This window comes from Melampsora larici-populina, assembly GCF_000204055.1.
Source record: "Melampsora larici-populina 98AG31 unplaced genomic scaffold MELLAscaffold_34, whole genome shotgun sequence".
In the NCBI taxonomy this organism is placed as follows: Eukaryota; Fungi; Basidiomycota; class Pucciniomycetes; order Pucciniales; family Melampsoraceae; genus Melampsora; species Melampsora laricis-populina.
This window is the reverse complement of record NW_006768798.1, coordinates 135,907-160,130: the sequence shown is the minus strand read 5'-3', so window position 1 is coordinate 160,130 and position 24,224 is coordinate 135,907. Positions and strand designations below refer to the sequence as shown.

Here is a 24,224-nt window from a genome sequence, read left to right as displayed (position 1 = left end):
AAGACAAGTGTGAGATTTAAAACCATTGAGTGTACTGGCAGCGGCTACCCACTTGATTATCTCCTAATGCATCGAGGGGGTTCAACACTATATACAGCGCCTTTTTACGTTTTCCAAACAACCAGAAAAATGTCTCGGCAATCCGAGTTTTGCCAAAGCCTGTTCCGGCGTGAAAGAAGACGTCGTGTCCTTTGACCAAGCGTTCAATTACTCTGATCTGCAACTTTTTTGGCTCTTGGCCGTAGCGCTTTCGAAAAAGTTCCCGGATTTGCGCACGCAGTGATTTCGAAGATTGACGAAGGATACGTTGGCTCAAAGCTACTCGTCCGGTAGCCGTTGCATTGGTGGATGGCCCGTCATCATCTTCCCAGTCGTCATCAGACTCGCATACTGGTTGCTGCGTATTGACATTGGTGCTGATGGTATGCTGAGCCATTTGGATGAGTTGATCGATGATGATATTCACGATTTGGCTCTCTTGCTTCAACGTTGTCTCGACCAACCACTTTCAAGTCAATCAAATCAGTTTAAATCAGATTAAACTGGTTTATTCGCTCATCAAATTTCATTTGACCCCGAAAAACTCTTCTCGATCCTCTTGCAAGGGCAAGAGGAATGGTTGAGCTTTGTCCAAAGAGCAAAGTTGTTCATTCGGGAATTCTGAACAATTTGCTCTCCTCAGATTTCGTGTACACTACGGTCCAAAAGCGATGTAATGGATACATAATTTCACAGTCTGTCTCAAGGATTCCGTTTTGAGATCTTGAAAACGTACATAGTAAATAGGATCCCAGCTACAAAACATTGACATGAACGGTATCTTTCAGGTATATATTTTTTACATCACAAAATTGGTGTATCAGACGACTCCCTAGGTTGCGAAACTGTGTGGATCATCGGGAGGAAAGGCAGATCGAGAGAATTTTAACCCGATGGGGGTGCATTTTTACAAAAAACTCATTGCCTCACGTTGGCACTTTCTTATTATCCACATTTCAGGGATTGGGAACTTGGCAAGGAAGTTGAAATAAATAAAACAGTACTTTCAAGTTTACACTTTTCAGTTCAGTTGTGAGTACAAATAACAGAGACATTGGGAGATACTGTAATCCTTTTGGGAGACAATGATGGGATAAAAACTACATCGTATACGAGTGATATTAGGGAGTGGACCAAAAAACAGACAACGATGAGATGGATGAATCTGGCGATTACAATGAGGTTATGATTTCCATCAATTTGAGCCGATTCAAATCAAGGAAATGTAAAGAAAGATTTAAATAGGAGATAGAGCCTCGGATATGAATGGATTTGGTAGCCATTGAAGGGTAGAGAGTGGTAGAGATCGAAGATATCAAAAGGAAAACCAACCCCAAAATATTTCGATAAGAAACTGTTTGATCGAAGCGTTATGAAACTAATAAAACGAGTCATTGGAAGAACGGATGTAGAGGAGATGAAGACCAATGAATGACAAGGTCGATGGGTCACAAAAAACGAAAAAACACTGATATGAAACTGATTAAATGATTGATGACAACAAAGAAAAAAGAGAGGAAAACATCGAGTCGAGTGAAAAGCAGGCCAAGATCTGAAGGTCAGTTGTTTTTCGTGACTTTGATTTATGCAACTCATGAGCTTACCACATATCAGGACTTGAGGACCGACCAAAGCCTGGTTTGTAACAGGGCTTTGGCCCCAGCTGGTCACTTTAAGCTGAGGTCCTCTTCTATGAAAACAAAAGTTATATACGAGCTATGTCTTGGGTATATAGATGGGCACATCTATGTTCTGATGATATATTGGACTGCTAGAATAAATGTATCTTCTGTTTATATTTCGAGTACATCAGCTTTACATGCATTCTTCATTATGAAGATGTGTTTCGTGCAAACTTATCAAGTTTATGTTTTGAGTACATACCATATTTGGAACTGGGAGATGTCCTGAAATGTAATGGAGATGTCGTGACTATGGTCGTTTTGAGTACAAAAGGGCCCTTAAAGTTTGGACCGTAGTGTAGTGTCTCAACTACAGAAGATAATTGTCTGTATGGGATTTTTACCCGAGCGACTCTCATCGGGTCCCTGCTGGTACACCAAAAAGCTCTGATAATTCGCAAGTCCCTCTCCAGGGCACCGAGCTTGTGAAGGTATGAAAGCCCCTGCGAGTTTGGGACTTGTGTTAAGTTAGATACTTTTCCTCGCGAAGTTTGCCTGTAATTATGAAGGAGTTCCTTGTACCACCATGTCTTGCGAGGATTCTCATTGGCTGGAGATATTTTCTGTTCACACGAAGCGCTTAAAAGCGCTTGAGGACGTGCTGTGCTTGCAAACCAACATCCTCAAGGGACACGTAAAATCAAAATGCAGGAATTTAGCCGGTCAAGGCTGTCTGGCTTCTTCCTCATATGAATCATTTGGCCGGGTTTTGCAATCACAGGTTTTGTCTCATGAGCCACTATCATTCTCACAAGGGATTACTTGAAAGTATGTTTTTTACAGCTCCCTTCCATACCACTCATTGCTTTGAAAACATCTGAAGCTTGCAGGATTAATAGTGTTCAAGGAATTCAGTTGACTTGAACTTGAAGCTGAAGTTGAACGAAGGTCGGGTCGGCCCGTCTCAGCCCCGCCTGACGGCTCCCATTTCTTGCAAGTATGTTCGGGGGCGGGCAGGGTATGTATGTCGGGCGGTGCGCTTTGTGTTTTAATGTGCCAGGGTCCAGCCCAATGGACGATCACCTCAGCATCTTCGACCTAAAACTTCACGACGATTTCAGAAAGCACCACCACACTGTCAACGATCCCCTTACGATTGAATTTCAACCATTCTTGGAAGCTCATATAGTCAGGCAATCGTCAGGAAATCATGGCAACCTATCAATCCCGGCCCAACTTAGTACCCTCAGCACCTTCTCACGTCGCGAGTCCATCTCCAGGTCCTTCCGGAAGTCTTCAGCCTGGTACAAAGGTTCAAGTTGGAAAGTATGTAGTCAAAGTGGACAAGTTTCTCAGTGAAGGTAAGCAACAATTGAATCTTTCAAACTAAAAGGAGTTGTTCTAGAATGGAAGCAAAATCATTCTATGCTGGCATCCAATCACTCTCGAGCCTCGCTCTCTGGAGCTCCTGCAGCCTCGAGATCCCTGTGACTGCTTCAATCTGATCGAAAAAGAGAGCAAACAGCAAGCAGTGTAAATTTAATAAATTGTATAGGATCTTGTGCTGAAATGACTTCTATTCCATAGGGGGTTTCGCCCATGTGTACGTTGCTAGTTTGGTTTCACCTTCCAGTGTTGAAGGCTTTGCGCCCACTCAAAACACATTTGTCTTGAAGCGGATGGCTGTACCCGATAAAGCCGGCCTTGTGGAGGTGAGGAAGGAGGTGGATGTAATGAAGCAACTGAGGCCTCACAAGCATGTTGTATATTTCATCGAAGCCTCTGCATCCTCTATTGTGGGTGGGTCTGGGTATGAAATATTCATCTTGATGGAGCTTTGTCCAGGTAAGTTCAAATTGATTTACTTGATTCATGTTGGAATGCTAGTCACTCATCAACTCTGAAATTGTTTCCAATAGGCGGTGGCATAATTGACTTATTGAATTCACGTCTACAAAACCGCCTGACTGAGTCTGAGATTCTGAAGATATTCAGCGATACAGTCGAAGCGGTAGCTCATATGCACAGTCAGACCCCTATCTTGATGCACCGTGACTTGAAAGTACGTCGATTCGGATCAATCAATTGATAGTCTTCAACGTCTCACTGCTCTCTACATACAGGTCGAGAACATCCTGGTGGCCGCTCCTAATCTCTACAAATTGTGCGATTTTGGCTCTACTACCACTCCGCCAACAACCCCACCCCAAAGCACCGCTGAGATCCAGGCATTAGAGGCGGATCTGAACAAGCATACAACTCTTCAATATCGAGCTCCTGAGATGGTGGATGTGTGGAGCCGTAAAGGTGTCACCGAGAAAGCAGGTACGTTCTTCACCGTGATGTAAAGAGTGGCTTTTTTTCTAACCTCGAGTTTTTAGATATTTGGGCTTTAGGCGTCTTTCTCTACAAACTTTGTTATTACACAACACCCTTCGAGGAGCATGGCCCGATGGCAATCCTCAATGTTCAATACACCATTCCTTCTTACCCTGCTTACAGCAACTCTATCAAGTATTTGATCGGTTAGTGAATCTTGTCAAGACACTTGAACTTCAACTCAGCTTGTGCGTCTTCACAGGTACCATGCTTCAGAAGTCCGCACTCAGTAGGCCGGACATCTGGCAGGTACATGAACATACGTGCAAACTGCGAGGTATCCAGCCCCATTTGAAACGGGTAAGTCCAATGATGGCTTCGCTGTATGATCACTGTGATGATGTGACGTTTGTTCCGAATTTTAGCGTGCGAGCAGAGCCGCAACATCCTTGGGATCAGGACCCACACAGCGATCAGGGCAAGCTTCATCTATCGCGAATGTAGCCCCTCAGTCCGGCAAATCTGAAGGCTTGGATGCTATTTTCACTAGCGCACCATCTGTACCCCTCCTCACCCGTCAAGCTGACGTCGTCGTGCCTATGCGGCGCGGTAGGCCGATGACGAAACCCAAAGATGTGGCACCCAGTAATGCCATAGACACATCTGGCGGTTCTGCTACCAAGCTTGAGAACAGCAACGACAATAATTCCACGTGGAAGTTGCCTTCCAAGGTTGGTGCACCTGAAGAGTCTGATCTTTTCGCCAGGGAAGCTGCCGCTGGGTTTGGAGATGCATTCATGCTGACATCGCCGCAAAGCGGTCCCGGCACAAGTCGGTTGACCTCTGCGCCGGTGTCACTCAATCATCTCCACACAACGTCTCCTGACCACCAAGGCAAACCCAAATCCGCGCTCGAGCAGAGGAAAGTGGCAGATATAGTGTTACCAGCCACAAAGCCAACTCTTCCTTTCGAAGATCTTCTACCTCCTGCGTATATCAAGAAGGCTGAACCACTTAGCATGAATACGATACGCAATGCTCGAGCAGATGGGAAATTTCCTCAATCAAATCGGCCTGCTAAAAGGGACTCCTTCACTGGTCCATCATCGACGTCATCTCCAAAAATCGGGCATACGAAGCAAGCCTCCGGTGCCATCGCCATAGGCTCCGGTGGCCTGTCACAAAAAACTGGGCCTCAATCGCTGAATATGCACACCACACATGAAACTCGATCGTCGCATACTAGCTTCACCTCCACGAAGGTATCTATGTCATCCTACAGCTTCAAGCAACCTTCTCAAGCCCCCTCGGCACCATCCTTATCAGAGTTACTGAAGAAAGACCAAGCACAGCTGGTCAGTCGATCTGTCCAGACGTCACCCAGTCTTATCTCTGGCCTGATCAAAGAGCTTATGCCTACTTTGCCATCAAAGAATCCGATTGGACAACCATCTTTTTCAGAAAAGAAATCTACAAATCCAAAACCACCGGTCAATTTCCTCGCCGACGACGAGGATGACCTTGCAGCTTCTGCCCAGCTAGGTTTAGGAACACATCCCCCTATCAAAGAACAGTTAGCAAACAAATATCAGTCAGCCAACACGCTACGCAACAATCATCAGTTTCGACCGACTCCCAAGGCTAAACCTTCCGGATCCACTGAATTTGCCGGTGAACCTCCATTACCTTCTCGGCCACTTGGCAAAACAGATATCAAGACGAATGCCGTGTCGAATGCCTGGAAACCAAGTCCAAGTAGCAATTCATCTAGCGACTCGGATGATGAACTAGAAGAACCAGAAGACCCAGAAGGATTGGCGAAATTCTCGGCACATGCAAAATCTACGAGCCCACCTCTGCCAGCGAAGTCAGATTTCAACCCGGTCAACTCGATCCTCAAATCTACGAAGGATCATTTTGTCCCAGTACGAAAATCTTTCAATCAGCTTTCAGCAGCTAGCACATCCAACCAATCTACTTCACCAATAAACCCCCCTGCCCAACCTCCAATAGCTCCAATAGCTCCATCGACAACATCGATTTCAGTCGCCTCCACATCGGACTTGACCACTACCACGGAGGAAGATGACGACATCAAGGCTCGGAGGAGGGCTGCAATTGCTAAATTCGCACCTCCTGCGGCCTCTCCGCTACCATTGGATGACAATGAACGGGACCCATTCTCTTCGCGTGCTCAAACCCGATCTACTTCACCCGAAAACAGACTATCATCGATGTTGACTGGCTCGCGATTGGCCCGGAATCCAGGTCCTCCACTGCGAGCACCAAAGCCACAGTCATTAAAGTCTGCAGCTGCAATCACGAGTTTAGTGTCTCGATATGAAAGCCTATCAACAACAGGAGATTCTCAGTCTCCCGCCACTTCTCCTCCAGCTGGCAAGAACGGTTTCTCAAATAAGATTGCCACAGGTCTCAAGACGTCAACTACAGGTAACGGTCAAAGACAAACCTTCAAACCTACACCGCCCAAATCATCAAGTTCGAATAAACCAACTCCTCCTACAAAGAGTCATAATTACACACGGTCAGCTGTGAGTAATATTCAAGCAACATCAATTGCGGGACAACTTGAAAAGCATCAAGAAGAAGAAGAACCCGAAGAAAGATTCAATGGAGTTAACGATATGAAATCAAAGTGGGAGACTGGAGCTTTGAAAAGAGCTGGAACAATGACCAGAGCGCCTAGAACGGATTATGGTCAAAGCTAATGAATAACTTATGCTGGATTGAATCAATGATTTGCAATTTTTCATCTTTCTTTTTTTCTTTTCTTCAATCTTTGTTTTGTTAGCTCGTTTTGCATGAATTCTTTTGTGATTAATATAAATACAACGTTTTTAATTTTGATAGAAATGATGTGATTATAACTGTATGATAGAATGAATAAGTTCAAATATGAATATTGAATGTATAGAAATAATTTTCTCCAAAATCCTTTGCTTATTTTATTAATGGAACTCAGTTACAAACTCGTCCCGACTCCTTTAAAACTTTGACGTCTGTTGATCATAGTGCAAAAGTCAAAATTGCCGGCTTGAGCCTTAAGCTACATTTGATGTTTCCAATACGAGTTGCACAATCGTACTCTAGCTCCCCACTTCATCATGTATCTTCACTTTTTGTCTGATGCTCCAGTCATAAAGTACACTATATTCAATATATTAATCTGTTATTCTTTCTTAAGACCGGCTTAATCTTGCCAAGTTGTACATACATCATCCTCGTCTGCAAATTTGGCTGAGATCTGTTCGATTGAACACCTTGACCGTTCTCAAACAAACTTTTGTCTTCATAAGCAACTTTGAAATTTTCCTTCTGGTCTTTCGTTAATCCCTCAGGCTCCGGCCTCGACGGTCGTCACAACTCAGCCCGGCAAGTTCCGGGTAATTTCACGGTCGAGTACCCGGAAAACGCCGATGACGTCATAGGGGTTCTAGCTCATCGGTAGAGTGCTCGCTTAGCATCCGTGAGGACATGGTTGCGAGAGGCGCTGGGTTCGATTCCCAGGTACTCCATGCTTTCACCGTCTTTTGCAGTCAGTTATATCACCGTGGGCAAAAGTCCGTCGCATCCGGGTTTGCGACGACAGGACGCTTCCCACGGGTCGCAGCAACACATGTACGCTACATACACAAAAGTGACGTGCGACCCCGTGGTATCTACTGCGACCAGGCCCGTCACACTGCGACAGGCTGTGACAGGTTGCGACAGTGCCCTATCTTGCCTTGCATGATGCGACATTGGCCTTTCATGCCGATTTTGAGCTTTCTTGATTTCCTCGTTATTTCGCACCCATCAATCGTTACCTATTCACAGCAACTTTCATCTTTTGTTATGATCATTTGCACTTGCTCAACATGCATAACTCAAACGTGCATCGACGAAAACGGCCAAACTTGTCGTGGCCAATGGAAGACATCTTCAACCGGGCTGAAACACCATAAACTCGATCTTGAAGCATCACTTGCAGAACCAAAGGCGGACGATTCCGAAGACGATTTGCCTGGTGTTGCAACAGCAGAGGAATATGTCAAACCAGCTGAGGATTGGACCCCTACATTGTCTATCACCGGTAAGACCACCCACTGTTACGTTCTGTTTAGACCAGAATTGATCTGATCATATGGTACCTTTACGATTACATTAGCCGTCACTCTTGTTTGCATGTTCTTAGGGTGGCTACATATCGCCTGTGGTCTGAGTCGCATCGATTGTGCGAAGGCCCAAAACTTCATCATGCGCATACTCAAACTTTCTCGTGAGGATGAAAGAAGGGATCGTGAGATCCATGGTTATTCAATGGATGCCGCCTGCTATGCTGTACCTAAGGACGTTCGAACAATCATCAGGAATTTATCAGTCTCTCCGGACCTAGTCGAACGGGTTTGCTGTCCTGTTTGCTTCAGCCTGTATCAGATCGCTGAGGCTCCGTGGACTTGCACCTATCAAAAGACGGCTCAGGCTCGACTATGTGGCGAAGAACTGTTCACCTCGAAAACCAATTTCCAAGGTATTAGCGACAAGGGGAAAATTCGTCAACCTACGGATTCGATGCACCTGACACCATCACATATCGGTGTCCCGCGAAGCGTGTATGTTACACAGCCCTTGTCATCGTGGCTCGAATGGCTACTCAGCAAAGACTTTATTGAGGAAGACATTGAAGCATGGAAGCAGGAACTTGCTCACGCCAAAAGCTCTGACATCATCGACATACAGCAATCTCCCGCGTTTGCCAAAATCATCTGGAATGATCCTCAACCCTCTGATGAAGCTACAAATCCGCCCCCTCTCAACTTGGTTTTCTCACTCTTCATCGACTGGTTCAACCCTCGTGGGAATCGTCAGGCAGGAAAGCAACAGTCATTTGGTGTACTTTCATACAACTGTTTAAATCTTAGGCCATCAATTCAAAATTTAATGAGCAATACGTGTGTCCATGGCATTACAACCGGTCCAAATTCACCCGACATGACGACTATCTCCAACATTTTGGAAAGTACAGTGGATGAACTTCTTGCGCTCGAAACAGGTATCAAGATTCCTACGTCTCAGTATCCTCAAGGTCGGTTGGTTCGCATCAAATTACTTTCGCTCTTAGGTGACAAGGTTGGAATGCATAAGGTTGCTGGATTTGCATCACATTCAGCAACCTATTTCTGTTCATGGTGCTGGGCTAATTCTAACGACATCGGACAAATGATTATCGCAAAATTGAGGAACAAGAGAGAAACATTGAAAGCATCTCAAGAGTCTAGAAGCGTAAAAACACTGAAGGCAAAAGACGACATTCTGAAGGTCACTGGGGTCCGTTGGTCCGAAATGAATCGATTGGTTTATTGAGACCCTTGCCTTGACCTCCCCCTAGGAGTCATGCATAATTGGTTCGAGGGTGTCTTACACCAACACTTTTGATACCGATGGGGATTTGTCATACCCTCAAAGGACGACCAAGCTCGAACAAAACGCAAAAGAGCCGAGCCATCATCATCCAAGCGATCAGCGAAAAGGCCAACCTATGAGGAAGGAGGTGGGAACGCGGTGGATTCTGACAAAGATTTTGAAGATGAAGATGAAGATGAGGAGCTCGATTCAGGTTGGAATGGGGGACTGTTTACTGAAGAGAATATCAAGTTGTTTCGCCATTGCATGAAGGATATTGTATTACCTACCGGCATCACCAGGCTTCCATCAAACCTCGGTGAATCAAAACACGGAAAGCTCAAAGCATCACAATGGCATAGCTTATTCGCGTTCATCATACCTCTGATAGTTCTTCAAATCTATGTGTTAGACGTGGAGGATATCCTGGTGGACTCAAATAGGGGTCGAATTCTCTTAAATATTGCTGATTTGGTACAGTGTACCAACATTGTCACTACAAAGGCTGTCACTAGGCATGATGCAGATATGTTTGCTTTTTTTTACAAGCGATATCACAAAAACTCTCTGTGTATCTTTGGTAATATGGGGGTCGTGCCAAACCATCACTATGCACTCCACATTCCGGATCAGCTCAGGCGCTGGGGCCCTCTCAACCAAGTATCCGAATTCGCGGGTGAGCGCTTGATTGGGATGTTACAGGGGATTCAGACCAACACGCACTTAGGTAAGTCTGGTCTTATTAGCTGTTTTGGGTACTAGGACTCATGGATGTATTTGGAATTGGTATTTCCAGCTGAAATGGATAAGACAATGCTCCGTCGATTTGCTCAATTGCAACGACTAATGGGTGATCATCCCATTGACGAGAATACAGTTTCAGAAGAGCTTACAAAATCCAAAGCGGCCAGGAGAAAGATTGAACTCAAAGATTACAAATACGATGCATTGCTTTCCTATGTGAAATCGAAGACGCCTGAGGTTCGCAGTCATCGCAAACTTCCTCATCCGCGCAACGCAAAGGTCCTACATCCACACGCAATCCCAAAACCTTCGTGGAAGATCTCCCAATATCTCTCGGTGTCCGTCCTAAAACCCAACAACTGCATTAAGTACAAGGATAATGGGAAAACAGCCTATGCCATGATCAAGCAAATTTACGTGTTTACTAACCCCTCAGGTGATGAACAAACCGAGCTCTTGGTAAATCCCATTCTAAACGTGTTTCCTAAGGACCTATCATCACCATCAAAACATTTCAGGTATATTCTTCACTTGCTAAAATGCATCGTTGGTCAAGTCGAAGACCGTTGTATCTTTGTATCTCCAAGCAATGTAATTGCGGTGGCTGCTTATAGACTCTTACCCAATGATACACTTTCTGTATCAGAGGGAGGAATCATTTTGCGTCCTTTTGATCATCAATCTCAGTTAGAGTAGTTTTTTCAATTCACTTTCTCACTTGTTTGTTATCTCACTTTTTCTCAGTTGTATTTTCTCGCTTTTTATCAGTTGTACACGAAAGTCAACGACACGCGGTAATTGCAAAGAAACAAATTAACGAAAGACTTGAAAAGAAATAACAAAATTGAGAAACTTAGATCGTAAACAAACATCGAGAGATTTGAAAAGGAACAAATTAACAAAAGAATTTAAAATAAACAACGTGAACAAGTTACAAAATGAAGAACCTAGATGTAAACAAACATATCAACGAGAGACTTGAAAAGGAACAGCGTAGTTAACGAGAGTCTTGAAAAACTTGAAACAATGAAAAGAACAGTACAACATGATGGTCTTTCAATCATCCTCAAGATCAATAGGTGCATTGGCTTTGCCTTTGCCTTTCCCTTTACCTTGTTCGGCCTCATCATCAGTATCGTCGTAAAGATCACCGAAATCGCCTTCATCATAGCAATCCGAGTCAGATTCATCGGGTTCGTTCATCTTTACATTTTCATGATCATCCACTGAATGAGCAACTGATCCTTCATCGCTATCTTCGGCATCTTTGTCTTCTTCACATAATTCATAGGCTGGTAAGTATACGTCAAGGTATTTGCCATTGAAGGCTTTGTCAGATAACCTTTCATCGGGATGTGTTTGAGGAGAAGGAAACAATGATTGGGCCGCGTCGGGTAAGAAGGCAACCTGATTGGCATTGGGAATGAGTCGTTTTTGGCCCGAGGAAAGATTGTTAAACCAGCTTGCTTTGTAAAAGTCAATTGGTAAGTCTCTAGGAGCGCGGGAAAAAGCGGATGGGACTGGCACTTTTGGCAATCGACGCTCGAGGTGTGGAACCGCCTTTCCAGAAACTTGCACCGCTTTTTGCATTTCGATGTCTAATCGTCTAAAGAACTTGGAGGCGTTTTTTGATCGGTAGGCCAACGTCTTGATGGTAAGGTAGTTTTTGCCCGGCTCTTGTTCATCATCGCTATGAGCAAGTACATTTTCACAAAGCGCTTTATAACGAGGAGGGTATTTGGCACGGTTAACATCGAGGAAACGGACGCGGGCCTGTTTAAGCTGTGTTCAATGAAGTAAAGGACTTTTTCGTCAGTGAGATGTACTCAAACAATGGTTCTTCACGACTCACTCGTTCACGATGCTTTTGTACAAGCTTCCTGGCACTTTCGCTTTCGGCGCGACCGGGTGGTTTGAGCTCAGATTTAAACTTGCCTGCCATCCAGTATTGCTTCTAGTTAGTGTGTAAGCTGAGATCACGCGAGACATAGGTAAAATGATGAACTTACTGGCCATCCAGTAATGCACGTAGTGATTGTAAGCTGAGATGAAGCGAGACATTGAATTTACATGATCTGGATTGACGTTCATATAGTTGTAAGCCCCGGTGGCCATCAGCTGACGGAACGTGTTGAGGGCGGTGAGTCGACAGGCCGAGTTGTACAGCGAGTCGGCAGCCTCGTTCAGATCAGGACCCCAAACACGGATGCCGACTTTGGCTAAGATACCGTGGATGTAGAGGATGTACATCTCATCCAAATTGGCCATTCCACGACCAATCTTACCATCACCGCCGCGTAACGATTTCAGGGTAAGTATATTGTTTTGAGCGACAACGTCGGCACTTGCAGGATCAAGCAGCGCTGCTTCAATCTGTTCTGTTTTTGAGAACCGAGCGTAAAAGGCCTTTAGCAGGCTCGGGTCAATGGGAGCAGGAACATCGTTCGCCTTGAACAACCCCCACATAATCTTGATATGGAGGAACAGGGCGTCCTGTGAGGTGGAAGTCAGGTTTTAATGTTTGTTTCATCAGCAATCTGAAACCTGAATGACATACCTTGGTGGTTTTGAAGTCGTTTGGGAAATCAGTCGATAACAACTGAAGTGGATGGCGTCGGCGTACAGGCGGAGTAACTGGTTTTGCTGGCTTTGGAACCGGGGTCTTAGATTTGCGAGGTCCTTTTTTAGCAGACGAGGTCGGTGTTGAATAAGCGCTTGATGGTAAAGGTTGTTTCAATCGGTCTTGTTTGGACGAGGTATCAGGAGTGTTTTTGGTAGAGTCGTTAGGGGTCGACTTTCTGCGTGAAGATGAACCACCGAGCTCTTTGAATTGATCTCGGAGGCCGGAGATGATCGTTTCAAACTGTGCTGCCTGCTGTTTCAGGCTATCAGCAATAAGAGCTGATATCGCAGAGTTGGGGTCGGCAGCAGCAGCGGCAGCAGCAGCAGCGGAGGCTGGTTCTTGCGTGTTGATGGCTTCGTCTTCACATTCCATGATGAGCAATAAAAATGAGAATGGATGTTTGGATAGATAGTTGGATGGTTGGTTGGATGAAACAATGAGACAATGAGTTGAAGTTGAGTTGTAAAAGTGTGGAAGAAGACCGTCTTTATAGCCAACATCATGAGAAATTTCACTGCAGTTCCGTAAAAAAAAAGCCTGGGTGAGAATGTTGACGTATAGGCGATGCTCAGGGGTTCAGCAGTTTAGAAGTTTGAAAGGAATGCTTACCCGATTGAGGAGTGGGCACGAGAGCTGAGTGGCGTATGGAATGGGAGGTTAGGCTCACGTTGCATCACAAAGGCGGGATAATCGTAGGGTGGTTGCATTCCAAAGGGTCCTGTCAGGTCATGTCGCAGCTTCGAGGAGCGTGTCGCAATGTAAAAGGCCTGGTCGCAGTAGATACCACGGGGTCGCACGTCACTTTTGTGTATGTAGCATACATGTGTCGCTGCAACCCGTGGGAAGCGTCCTGTCGTCGCAAACCCGGATGCGACGGACTTTTGCCCACGGTGTATGTTTCATGAAGAGCTACTGGTGGAGAGTGGGCCATCTTTGGCCAAGCTTTTTGGCTGCAATGTTTGGATTAGTAGATGTGTGATTACGGCACTCAAAGCAATCAGGTCCAAGCCACCTTTCTCGGAAACCTACTTACATGGTTTTCATTTTTGCAGGGACAAGAAAAACTTGGAATTTCCCACCTGGTTTTTAGTTTTGAGGACCACTCCTTCCTACTGCTTGTTTCCCTCTCTCAATCATTGTGATTTCACCAACATGCCTTGTGTTGGCACACGAGCTCAATTGATATCTGACCTTGTGAAATTGTCTCTCCATCTCTTATTGGTTATCAATCTTACCTATCAATCACCTTCTTACTTACCTCGGCAAGTCTTTCTTCACTTCGAATTGATGAAAACCGGAACCTTATTACTCCTTGAAAACTCTCAAGAAGCCGTCACTATCTCAATGATTACCTTAGTTGGCGCTTTGGAAACCTACCTAAATGGATGCACGAGGCTCGCAGAGGCCAAATTGAATCTTGGAGCGATAGATGAGCGTGGAAGAGGGGTAGTCTTACATACATACAAACCAGGTGCCGGCCTGTATCTTAAAAAAACCTAATTCTTGGCAGACCTAGTTTCATCCCAAAACTAGGTTTCCGCAAAAGGTGGCTCGGACTTGATCATCTTGAGTGCCGCAAATGATTGCGTGTTGAACATAATTTTGCATTGTACATATAGGAAAAAAGGCAGCCACAAATACAGTACAAGTAGACACAGAAAAGATACGACACCCTCAGGGCCAAAAGATCACTACAGGGTGACATATACTTTCTGCGTCTACTTGTACAGCTATACTAGTATTGCCATTACCTCAGTGTGCTTCACAATATTAATAAATTTAGTATTGTATATTGTACCTGGGTTCAGGTATGATACTAAAAATTGTACCAAACCTGGCATTGCCTATATAGAACTTGGTGGGGGACTGCAATTTTGAGCAACACAAAGCAAAAAGCCTACACAAGAAATGTTGGGCAACACATTGGGTCAGACCATTGCCTGATGTGTTGCCCCTGTTTGGTCCCCCTTTTCTCCTGTCGTAATGCCGTGCACTACCACTGTCAGCAACACAACTTGGCAACTTATAGTCAGAAACTTCTGACACTTTCTTGACACTTTTTTTCCTTATACCTTGATACTTCAACAACTATTTTAATACTTTTGATACTTCAAGTAATTTTTTTGACTTAAACACTTCAATGACTATTTTCTTATTCTTGTAATATTTTCTTTTTCTCAAATATAATTCAATTGTGTATATCAAAGTTTTCTTGAGATGGTATTGCAAGATATGTTGTGTTGTGAAGAATGGTGGGAAACACAAAATGCAACAGTGAGCAACACAAACACTGCCTTTGCTAGCTGTGTTGCATCTGCAAGCTAATAAGAAATGCATGCACTGTGTTGCACACAATGGGCTCTGCTGGAAACACAAAGAAATGGCCCCACATTGGGTACTGTGTCATTCTCTGTGCAGAGGTACAGTACTATACTGGTATTGTCAGATAGCCAGAATGAAGTGGTACATAGGCCACCTTACTTACCCAGGCTGCCAATGGAAGTAATACTAGGGCTCTGCTGCCTGACAATACCTTGATTGGGGTGGAAATCTCAGTTGTGCTATGGTAGGTGTGGAGTATCCAGGCAGGAGGCCTCTTTTGATAAACATAAGATACACAAAATATTCTCAATCCAAAAACAGTTTGTGGGCACTCAAAGGGCTCCAAGGACTTGTTCTTGTGCAAAGAAAAATTTACAAAGTGCACAAGACCATTTGTGTAACTATTGCTCCAACCTGGCCCTGTCCCACTGAGATTTAAGTCAGGCCCAGATCATTGGGCACATGATTTTATGCGTGGGCTCATGTCTAGCCCCAGAATTATCCAATTCTGGCTCAGGATTTGACCTGGTCCAGTGGCCTCCCTCACCTGGGAAGCTTGATGCTTCCACCATATTTGATTACTTAAAATTCCATCGAGAGAAATCTGGCTTGCAGCAATGGTAATTTGGTAAGCACAGCAACAATTGAGCCCACTTGATTTTGTCAATTCTAAGGGTAGCTTTCAAAATGGTCTTGGCAAAAAAGTCAGCTGAAAGCAAGCCTTTTCTCACACAGAGCTTTGCAGTGATGCACACAACCCAGTCCTCAGTGAGTTGCACTAATTTGTGCCCTGAGGTATTGAGACAAACTAGCCTCTACAAGTCTATGTGAACTGTGAGGTGAGTCCCTCCCAGTTTGAACCATTCTTACCTTTGAGGTCAGAGTGGTATGTTTGGGGCATTGGCACAGCCTGGCCTCCAGGTTTGGTTCATGTGAACCAGACCCCTGACAAGGTTGGTTTGTGAGAACCAAACCTCCAGACAAGATTGGTTCACAAGAACCAACCTGTGTCACAGCTGACTGCTACAAATGGGCTGGGGGAGGGAGTATACATTCCCAGTTCATCTTAATTATCCTCTTTTAAGTGTGGCTTTCTACAAAGCGTACATGTAACTTATCCTTTCCAAGTTTGGCTTTCTACAAAGCCTACATGTAATTCTTTCCTTCAGGGGCGGGCGGGTGGTTTTTTAGAATTTATCGCAAGAGACTTCTTTTGACTTAGTGAATTGATGATTGATCAATTGAGCTTGAGGGTGTGAGTGATTCAGTAACATCAAAAAAATTTGCACAAGAATTTTCACAATTCGTCTGAGCGTGGACCGCTGATTCAAAGCACTCAGGGCTTACCCTCAGCTACACTAAGTACCCCTGGGCTTTTGAACCATGTTGTACCTCCAGCGTTCTCTCAAAGAAAAGTATTTCTTTCTTCTTTCAAATATGAATCAAATTTATCAAAAAACAAACATGTTAAAGAGCATAGAGAAACAGGAAACAAAAGCTGATGTTTGTAAAGTGTTTTCAATGAGTGCAAACAAATAAAAATGGATTGAAATGAACTGAATCAAGATAAAATTAAATTAAAAGTGATATACAGTCAAACCTGCTCAATCACATAATTTGGGTGGAAGACTTTTCCTATGCATTTTGACGGGTTATGAAATCCTGTTGTCAAATTTGGCAGTAAAAAGCATCAAGATTGAGGAATTTTTCTATGCATTATCACGGGTTATCCAGCTGCGTGGGTATGCAATTGCGCGGGTTCGACTGTATTGTGTTGGTTTCTTTTTTATCATTTTCTTTCCAATCTGAAGTACCATTTCACAAAAATCTCCAAAGAGTGGTATGTCTTCAGTTGCCCATATTTGACCACTAACAGATCTAAATCATTTGAGTGGCCATTGCACCACAGTTAGCTGTGCATCCTTGACTGGCTATCAAGAAAAATCACTTGAGGTACAAGAAGCCACTGGTTGTGCTGGGTATTCTGAGCCAGGAGGGATTAAAGTGGATCTTTTCCTGCACGAGGCTGTACAAACTCAATGATAAGCCACATATTTTGGATTAACATATCTGAAAAATGTTGAGAGAAATGACAGCTTACTTTCAATTAATCCAACATGCATTGTGGATTGTTCAAATTGGGAGAAACCATTGGATATATGCCTCAAAGGTATTGCTTGAGCTCATTGAGTTTTCTTGAAATCTCCGCCTCAATGTAAAGGTTCAGAAAGTCTGTGTCAGCACCTTCATCAAAGGTCTTGATTGGAGGAAGGGTGGTGTGTTGAAATCAAAGATCCAGTTAAGCATGTTGTGATGTGAAAGCCAAATCCCCCAGCTACTAGTCACTGGCAGGCCAGAGACTACCACCAACTTCACAAGGATTCCAAGCAAACTTCAAAGCATCTTTGATGATGCTTCAAAGTAACTTCAGCTAGAAATCAGATCCACCAGCAGTCAATACTTCCAGAGCAATACAGTATGGCAACTGGCTACATGAAGTCAACTGGTTGTTCTACAAGCACCAGTCCTCTGTCAAGCTAAGGAGGTATCTGGCCTGGAGACTAGATACTAGATTTTGACAAGGTCACACTATCAACCCAAATATAATGCCTACATCTTTAGAAACTCAAATTTTCCACTTCAAGAAACTCAGTAGGTGCTGTTTTCTGGTGTCCACATCTCAAATTGTGGGGGGATAACATTGAAGGCCCTAGTTTTCTGGTACTCTTTCCATCCACCAATACCTTGATCATAACTCAAGATGTTTTTTCCAACAATATTCTAATTGTACCTCAAATTCTTTTTGTCCACCAATATCCCAAGTGTGACTCAAAGTGTTTGTTCCACCCACCAATACCTCAAGGGTAACTCAAAATGTTTTTCTTTCCACCAATATCCTAATTTTAACTCAATTTTTTTCTGTCCACCAATACCATAATGGTAACCTGAAATGTTTTGCATGTCCACCAATATCATAATTGTAACTCAAAACCAATATCACAATTGTAACTCAAAATTTTGCTTCCGTTGCCCAATACCTTAATTGTAACTTAAATGCTTTTTCTGTCAACCAATACTTTAATTTTAACTCGAAATGATTTCACCTGTGTCACAGGAAACGCACGGACTACACCCGTTAAAATGTATGTACGTTTCCTACGGATTGAGCCCGTAAAACAGCACACAGATCAAAGTCAGAGCGGCAGATGCATCTGATGATATATCCCGTGTACTTGAAGTCCCTCAACCCGTGTAGGGGCAGATGCATCTGGATGTACTGCCTTGATGAACTTCAACAGACAGCTACCAGATCCATCTGAGAGGCCTATAGCAATGACTGCACTCCAAGCAGAACAAGTCATTATGCACAACAGACTCATCTGTAGTGTCAAATACCTACAGACACATCTGGAGGTCCAAAGTGTCCAATAGATCAAATATACCTGAGGCAGATTTATCTGGACCCCCCAGATGCATCTGGCAAGGCGACACGCAAATCGACCAAAGGCCCTGACTGGGGCTGGTAGGACGTCCAAATCCAGATGATCAGATCAGTAAGATCTGCAGCTTAAGGAATACTCAGATGCATCTGGCAGGCTATGTAGATGCATCTGATACAGCACAAGTAACAGGTCAGATCATCTTAGAATCCTCAGATGCCATCTGAGGTAGCATGAGCCAGATGCATCTGACAGGCTACATGCACGTTATGCAAAGCAAACTTATGGCACCAATACCTCAAGTTCATACAAGTTCATACTTCATTTCATCTCACAAAAAATGGAAGAAATCGAATTAATTGAGGCCAAAGACAGACAAGCTTATTTATTTCAAGTTAGACACAAAAGAAATGAAGAGGACTACAACAATTGCATCTATTACATTGCATCTATTGACCATCATCATCCTCAACATTCTCATCCTCAACATCATCCTCATCTTCATCCTCATCCTCATCCTCATCCTCATCCTCATCCTCATCCTCATCATCCACCACCTCCTCCTCCTCGTCTACAAACTCCTGTGACTTCACTTTTTTGCCACGCTTCCCTTTTCCATTTGAAATTTTAATACTTTTAGTCTTTTGTTCTGGTTTACTCGTGTTGTCTTCTTTTTCATGTCCTTCCAGAAGTTCCAATCTAAAATGATTTGTAGTTAAATCATCCATACATTCCTGCCGATGCACCTTGTGCATTGCCTTGTGACCGACTTTCAAATCTTCAGAGCTGAGTTTGGAGCCGGGTTCTTGTATAATTTGCACCGGTATCTTACGCTTAAGAAGGCCTGCCACTGGGTCACCGGTAAGGGGAAATTGTTTACCTCGAGTGGGATTATAGCCAAGTGTATCAACTACAAACAAGGAAGGAGACAAGAAATCCCGCATCAGTAATACACCCAAGATGAGAAAACAGATCACCCAAGAAATTATCACGTACCAAGTCGTTTGTTCAAGAGACTCGCCAGCTTGGTCTTCAACACATCACTTGGCTGAGGCTGACTGCTAGTTTGTTTCTTTTGGGTTTTCTTATTTGCTTCGGATATGGCTTTGATCATTGACTGTCCTTGTGCTATGGTAGCGAAGACAGGACCTAAGCCAATTTCACAATCAGCCCACCTGGTAACACTGGGTACAGTTGTGAACCTTCTGGTCCATCCAGCGCCAGTCTTAGAGTTTGGAGGATGAGCACTTGAAGCCATCAATATGTATTTGAATTTTAAATGTGCACCATCACGGGCCAGCTAGCGGAAATGAGGGAGGTAAAGTCAACAAAAGAACAGATAAAAGTCTAGCAAAGGAGAGCACTTACCATCTTTCCAACCTTACGAACACACTTCAACGACTTTTTGTTCAAATTCTTTTCCAAGTGTTGGACGCCTTGTTCTTGCATGACTTTCTCGTGATCGACAAGTTTCTCGTAAAGAGGTCGGTATATCTCTTCTTCTTCGTTTGTAAGCAGAGGAATGGTTGCAGGAGAATCGTTGTCTTTGGGGTTATCAAGATCAGGAACACCGGCTAAGGCAAAGAAATAATCTTTGTGAAAAACCCGACATTCTTTAGCGTTGTAATTACCCCAAAATTTTGCGGCTTCTGCATTATGGAGTGCCATGACGTTGCCGCTGTTTTTGGCTTTCCGACCATTTGGCACTAACCAAAAAAAGACATGGTCAGTGAAAAATGTTATAAATCAAGTAAGTATCATGAAACTGACTTTTAAGACGTAACAAATCTACGCCGTAGGCCATGAACCTTCGATAAATATCACGAGGCCGTGGAGGACTGCCCTCACCACTAATAAACATATGGAAATTGAAATGTAAGGATCACAGATGATTAAAAAGTAGAAAGATAGGTAGATCACTTACAGCTCCTTCTCTAATACATCATGTTTCACCTTGCCAATTGCAGCCAACATCCACTTTGTCTTTTCATAGCACTGTTTTGCTAGTCTAGCCTCCGCAAGAATCTCGGGTGGAATGTGAGAGGTTTCTTGATACTTCCCTCTGGCATCAATGACACCTTGAATACGTTGGACGGGCCATGGTCTTCCCATCTTCAGAAAGTTATTGATATTGACAGTCGATTCAAACAATACAACATCTTTCTGGCCCATGCTAGCCAAATCTTCGATGGATTCTTCAGGCGGGGGTTTGGAATCAGAGTCTCGCGGCCCGGTAGGGTTTTGATTGCTGTCAGTGGGGGTGGTATTGTTCTCCTTGGCAGCAGGTGGTTGTGCAGGGTTTGCTTTGTGTTGTTTACGCTTTTGAGGGGCTCCAGTCGAGGTAATGTCCGTTTCACAATTGGTGTCATTGGTCCGTTTGTTCTGATGTTTGTTCTTACTAGAAGCTGCTCGAGTTAGACGCATGGTAAGGTAAGGTGTAGAGTACGAGTATTGTGGTTGATCAGTGCTTCAATTTGTGTGAGCTTTGAGCGTTGGATGTTGAAGATGATAGGGATGGGGTGTCACTTCGTTGGTCCGTGATACTTCGGAGATCTGGATTCTGGAGCCAGATGCATCTTCTCACGTGACCATACAGATGCATCCCACGTGATATTGTCCGCAGTCCACCTTATCCAGACCTACTTTGATGAGACAATATCACTACACCAAATTGCAAATTTACCGTGAAGTTTAGAAAATTGAGTAGACATAGAAAATTATAGAGAAGCTGGCAAGGGTCAGAAAAATATGAAAAAATAATGGGAGGACCCTTTGATGCATTCTGATTGTCTGGCATATTTTTTCTATTTTTAAAACCACAATGCATATAACACTACACAAAATATAATATCTTCTGGGCAGAAAATATAAAAACCAACAAACAGAGATATTGAGCAGTCTTGAAGAGAGATAAAAACACACAAAAATATGCATATTGTTCCTATGGCTGAGACCTTTCATTTGAGTATTTTTTTGTATTTTTAGTGTGAAAATTGTTGATTGTACTAACAAAAAACCTCCAGGATTGTCAGATTACAACCTGTAACAGAGATTGGAGGGCATAATTTGAATTCAACAATCCCTTATATCTTTGTCAATTCTTGATCAAACCACTTAATTTTTTGTTCATTGGAAAGCCAAAGTCTGTGACTATATCTTTCATCAAGACAGAAAACTTGCATCTAATTCCAAAGAATATCTATGTGGATATATAGGAAATTATTTCAATGACAAATAGCTTTTTTTGTAGCGGAGCTACAGATTTGATGTGTTAACATAACATTCAAATGCATTTCATGGCTTCCTAATGAACTAATTATCAATTGTTTTGGCCCAGAATTGCAAAAGATATGAGGGATATAGAATTCCAGATTTCCCCTTGTCACCCCTTAGCCAAATTCCAATCTCTGTTACAGGTTGTGATCTGAGAATTTTGGAGGTTTTTTGTTAGTACAATCAACAATTTTCACACTAAAAATACAAAAAAGATACTCAAATCAAAGCTCTCAATCATAGGAACAATATGCAAATTTTTGTATATTTTTGTCTCTCTCGGACTACTCAATATCTTTGTGTGTTGGTTTTGATATTTTCTCCCCAGAAGATATTATATTTTGTGTATTGTTATATGCATTGTGGTTTTAAAAATATGAAAAAATATGCCAGACAATCGGAATGCATCAAAGGGTCCTCCCATTATTTTTTCATATTTTTCTGACCCTTGCCAGCTTCTCTATAATTTTCTATGTCTACTCAATTTTCTAAACTCCACGGTAAATTTGCAATTTGGCGTAGTGTATCACGTGGGATGGACCTGGCCAGATACATCTGATGCACTGAATATCACGTGATCCCTACATCTCAGCTTGGGTGATATTCTGGAGCCAGATGCATCTTCTCATGTGACCATACAGATGCATCCCACGTGATCTTGTCCGTAGTCTACCTCAACCAGACCTACTTTGATGAGACAATATCACGTGGGATGGATCTGGCCAGATGAATCCCACGTGATATTGTCTATCATGTGATCCCTACATCTCAGATTGAGTTTGAATCCAAGACGCAGACTCACTCTGGGAGTGGGGCAGGCGATTTGTCGCCAGATTGATCTGGTTTCCCAGATCAATCTGGCACCCAAGGGTCCGTAATCTCAGGAGAATCTTGAATGAAAGATTTTGAAGGTTAGTACTTACAACAGTTCACATTTCAAATGGTCTACATGATGTTTGACATGTATGCACATATCATGTTTGACCACGAGGGTCAAAAAATAACAAGATGACCATGAGATCAATTTCAAATACACTCAATCAGTTCATTGGTTTATTCATCTTCAAGATTGAACAACCAGTCAAGGACTGTTCGAGAATCGAAGGACCCAAATTGGTATTGGGAAAAAATGCAAGGTGTGTTCAAGGCACCCTACTTGACATTGAAAAAACAAGGTGCATTCAACGCACCCAATCAGTCATCATCTCCCACCTCAACCCTGCCTGTCAGACAAAGTGCTTGGCAGGTGTCGAAGAACAACCATTTTCAATTAGTCATCTGTTTTTGGAAGTGCTGGCTGTATAATTTAAATACAATGCAATAAGCTGAAACCATGGCTAGATGTTTGATTGAATGAAACAACGCTAAACGTCTACGTAAAGAATGTGTTGACCAAAGTTGAATTAAATGGTGACGTGGCCAAAATGAATTGGAAAGAGAGTTCATTGGCCTGGTGACTGTTGGTCCTCATCCATATCCAGGTATATGTGTGAATCAGAGGGGTGTTCCAGCAAATTTATGAGGTTTGAAGTAGCAAAAAGACAGGTAAGATAAGGAAATACAGGTCAGTTGAATGAAGACACAATGCTGGCCAATCACAAAAGGTTGGATCCCCACTCAAGTCCGGTTTTATTTCCTACATCTTCAATGAGAACTGGTCCTGTTTTGTTGAAGAGCGGGAGCGGGAATATTTTTTGAAATTGTTTGAGTATGATTTTGAGAGTGAAGGAGGTGGATGGCATCAAAAGTGTTATATTAAACTAGACCTGATTTTCAATTTTGTCATCTGGGCAGAAAGACATTGGCAAATATCCTGCATCTTCAATGAGAACTGGTCCTGTTTTGTTGAAGAGCGGGAGCGGGAATATTTTTTGAAATTGTTTAAGTAAGATTTTGAGAGTGAAGGAGGGGGATGGGGTCAAAAGTGTTATATTAAACTAGACCTGATTTTCAATTTTGTCATCTGGGGTAAAAGATATTGGCAAATATCCTACATCTTCAATGAGAACTGGTCCTGTTTTGTTGAAGAGCGGGAGCGGGAATATTTTTTGAAATTGTTTAAGTAAGATTTTGAGAGTGAAGGAGGGGGATGGGGTCAAAAGTGTTATATTAAACTAGACCTGATTTTCAATTTTGTCATCTCGGGGGAGAGATGATGGCAAATATCCTGCATCTTCAATGAGTGTTGGGCCATTTTTTCTGCAAAGTGGGGGCAGAGATGATTGTTAACATGTGTTTGAGTGGAATTTAGAGAATGAGGGAAGGCTTTGATGCAAAAAGTGTTATATTGAACTATACCTGATTTTCAATTTTGTCATGTGGGGGAAGAGATATTGGCACATTTCCAACATCTTCAATGTGTTTGGGATCTATTTTGGAAGAATTTGTGTTGAAATTGGCATTACAAGTGGAATGACCAGAAGTGTGAAAAAACTGTGC

General features: G+C 43.2%; 4 protein-coding genes across 4 annotated transcripts; 2 read left to right on the top strand and 2 right to left on the bottom strand.

The window, feature by feature from the left end:
• Nucleotides 1-2,727: 2,727 nt before the first annotated feature.
• On the top strand, nt 2,728-4,484 carry MELLADRAFT_49432 (uncharacterized protein; the record flags this gene model as incomplete). The annotated part of the gene is made up of 6 exons (XM_007413105.1): nt 2,728-3,022; nt 3,249-3,506; nt 3,581-3,723; nt 3,785-3,986; nt 4,043-4,186; nt 4,243-4,484. 6 exons carry the CDS (start codon nt 2,872-2,874, stop codon nt 4,482-4,484), a joined length of 1,140 nt encoding a protein of 379 aa, XP_007413167.1.
• A 1,886-nt stretch (nt 4,485-6,370) lies between these two features.
• MELLADRAFT_117259 (uncharacterized protein) lies at nt 6,371-10,823 on the top strand (the record flags this gene model as incomplete). Its single annotated transcript, XM_007413106.1, has 6 exons — nt 6,371-6,909; nt 7,340-7,445; nt 7,538-7,619; nt 7,917-8,073; nt 9,505-10,110; nt 10,180-10,823. The coding sequence occupies 6 exons, from the start codon at nt 6,897-6,899 to the stop codon at nt 10,821-10,823; spliced, it is 1,608 nt and encodes a 535-aa protein (XP_007413168.1).
• A 360-nt stretch (nt 10,824-11,183) lies between these two features.
• Nucleotides 11,184-13,457, bottom strand: MELLADRAFT_89943 (uncharacterized protein; the record flags this gene model as incomplete). The annotated part of the gene is made up of 5 exons (XM_007412955.1): nt 11,184-11,909; nt 11,980-12,062; nt 12,137-12,620; nt 12,685-13,264; nt 13,360-13,457. 5 exons carry the CDS (start codon nt 13,455-13,457, stop codon nt 11,184-11,186), a joined length of 1,971 nt encoding a protein of 656 aa, XP_007413017.1.
• Nucleotides 13,458-18,961: 5,504 nt separating this feature from the next.
• Nucleotides 18,962-20,936, bottom strand: MELLADRAFT_89942 (uncharacterized protein; the record flags this gene model as incomplete). Its single annotated transcript, XM_007412954.1, has 6 exons — nt 18,962-19,422; nt 19,509-19,812; nt 19,881-20,056; nt 20,123-20,218; nt 20,283-20,362; nt 20,437-20,936. The coding sequence occupies 6 exons, from the start codon at nt 20,934-20,936 to the stop codon at nt 18,962-18,964; spliced, it is 1,617 nt and encodes a 538-aa protein (XP_007413016.1).
• Between the last annotated feature and the right edge of the window lie 3,288 nt (nt 20,937-24,224).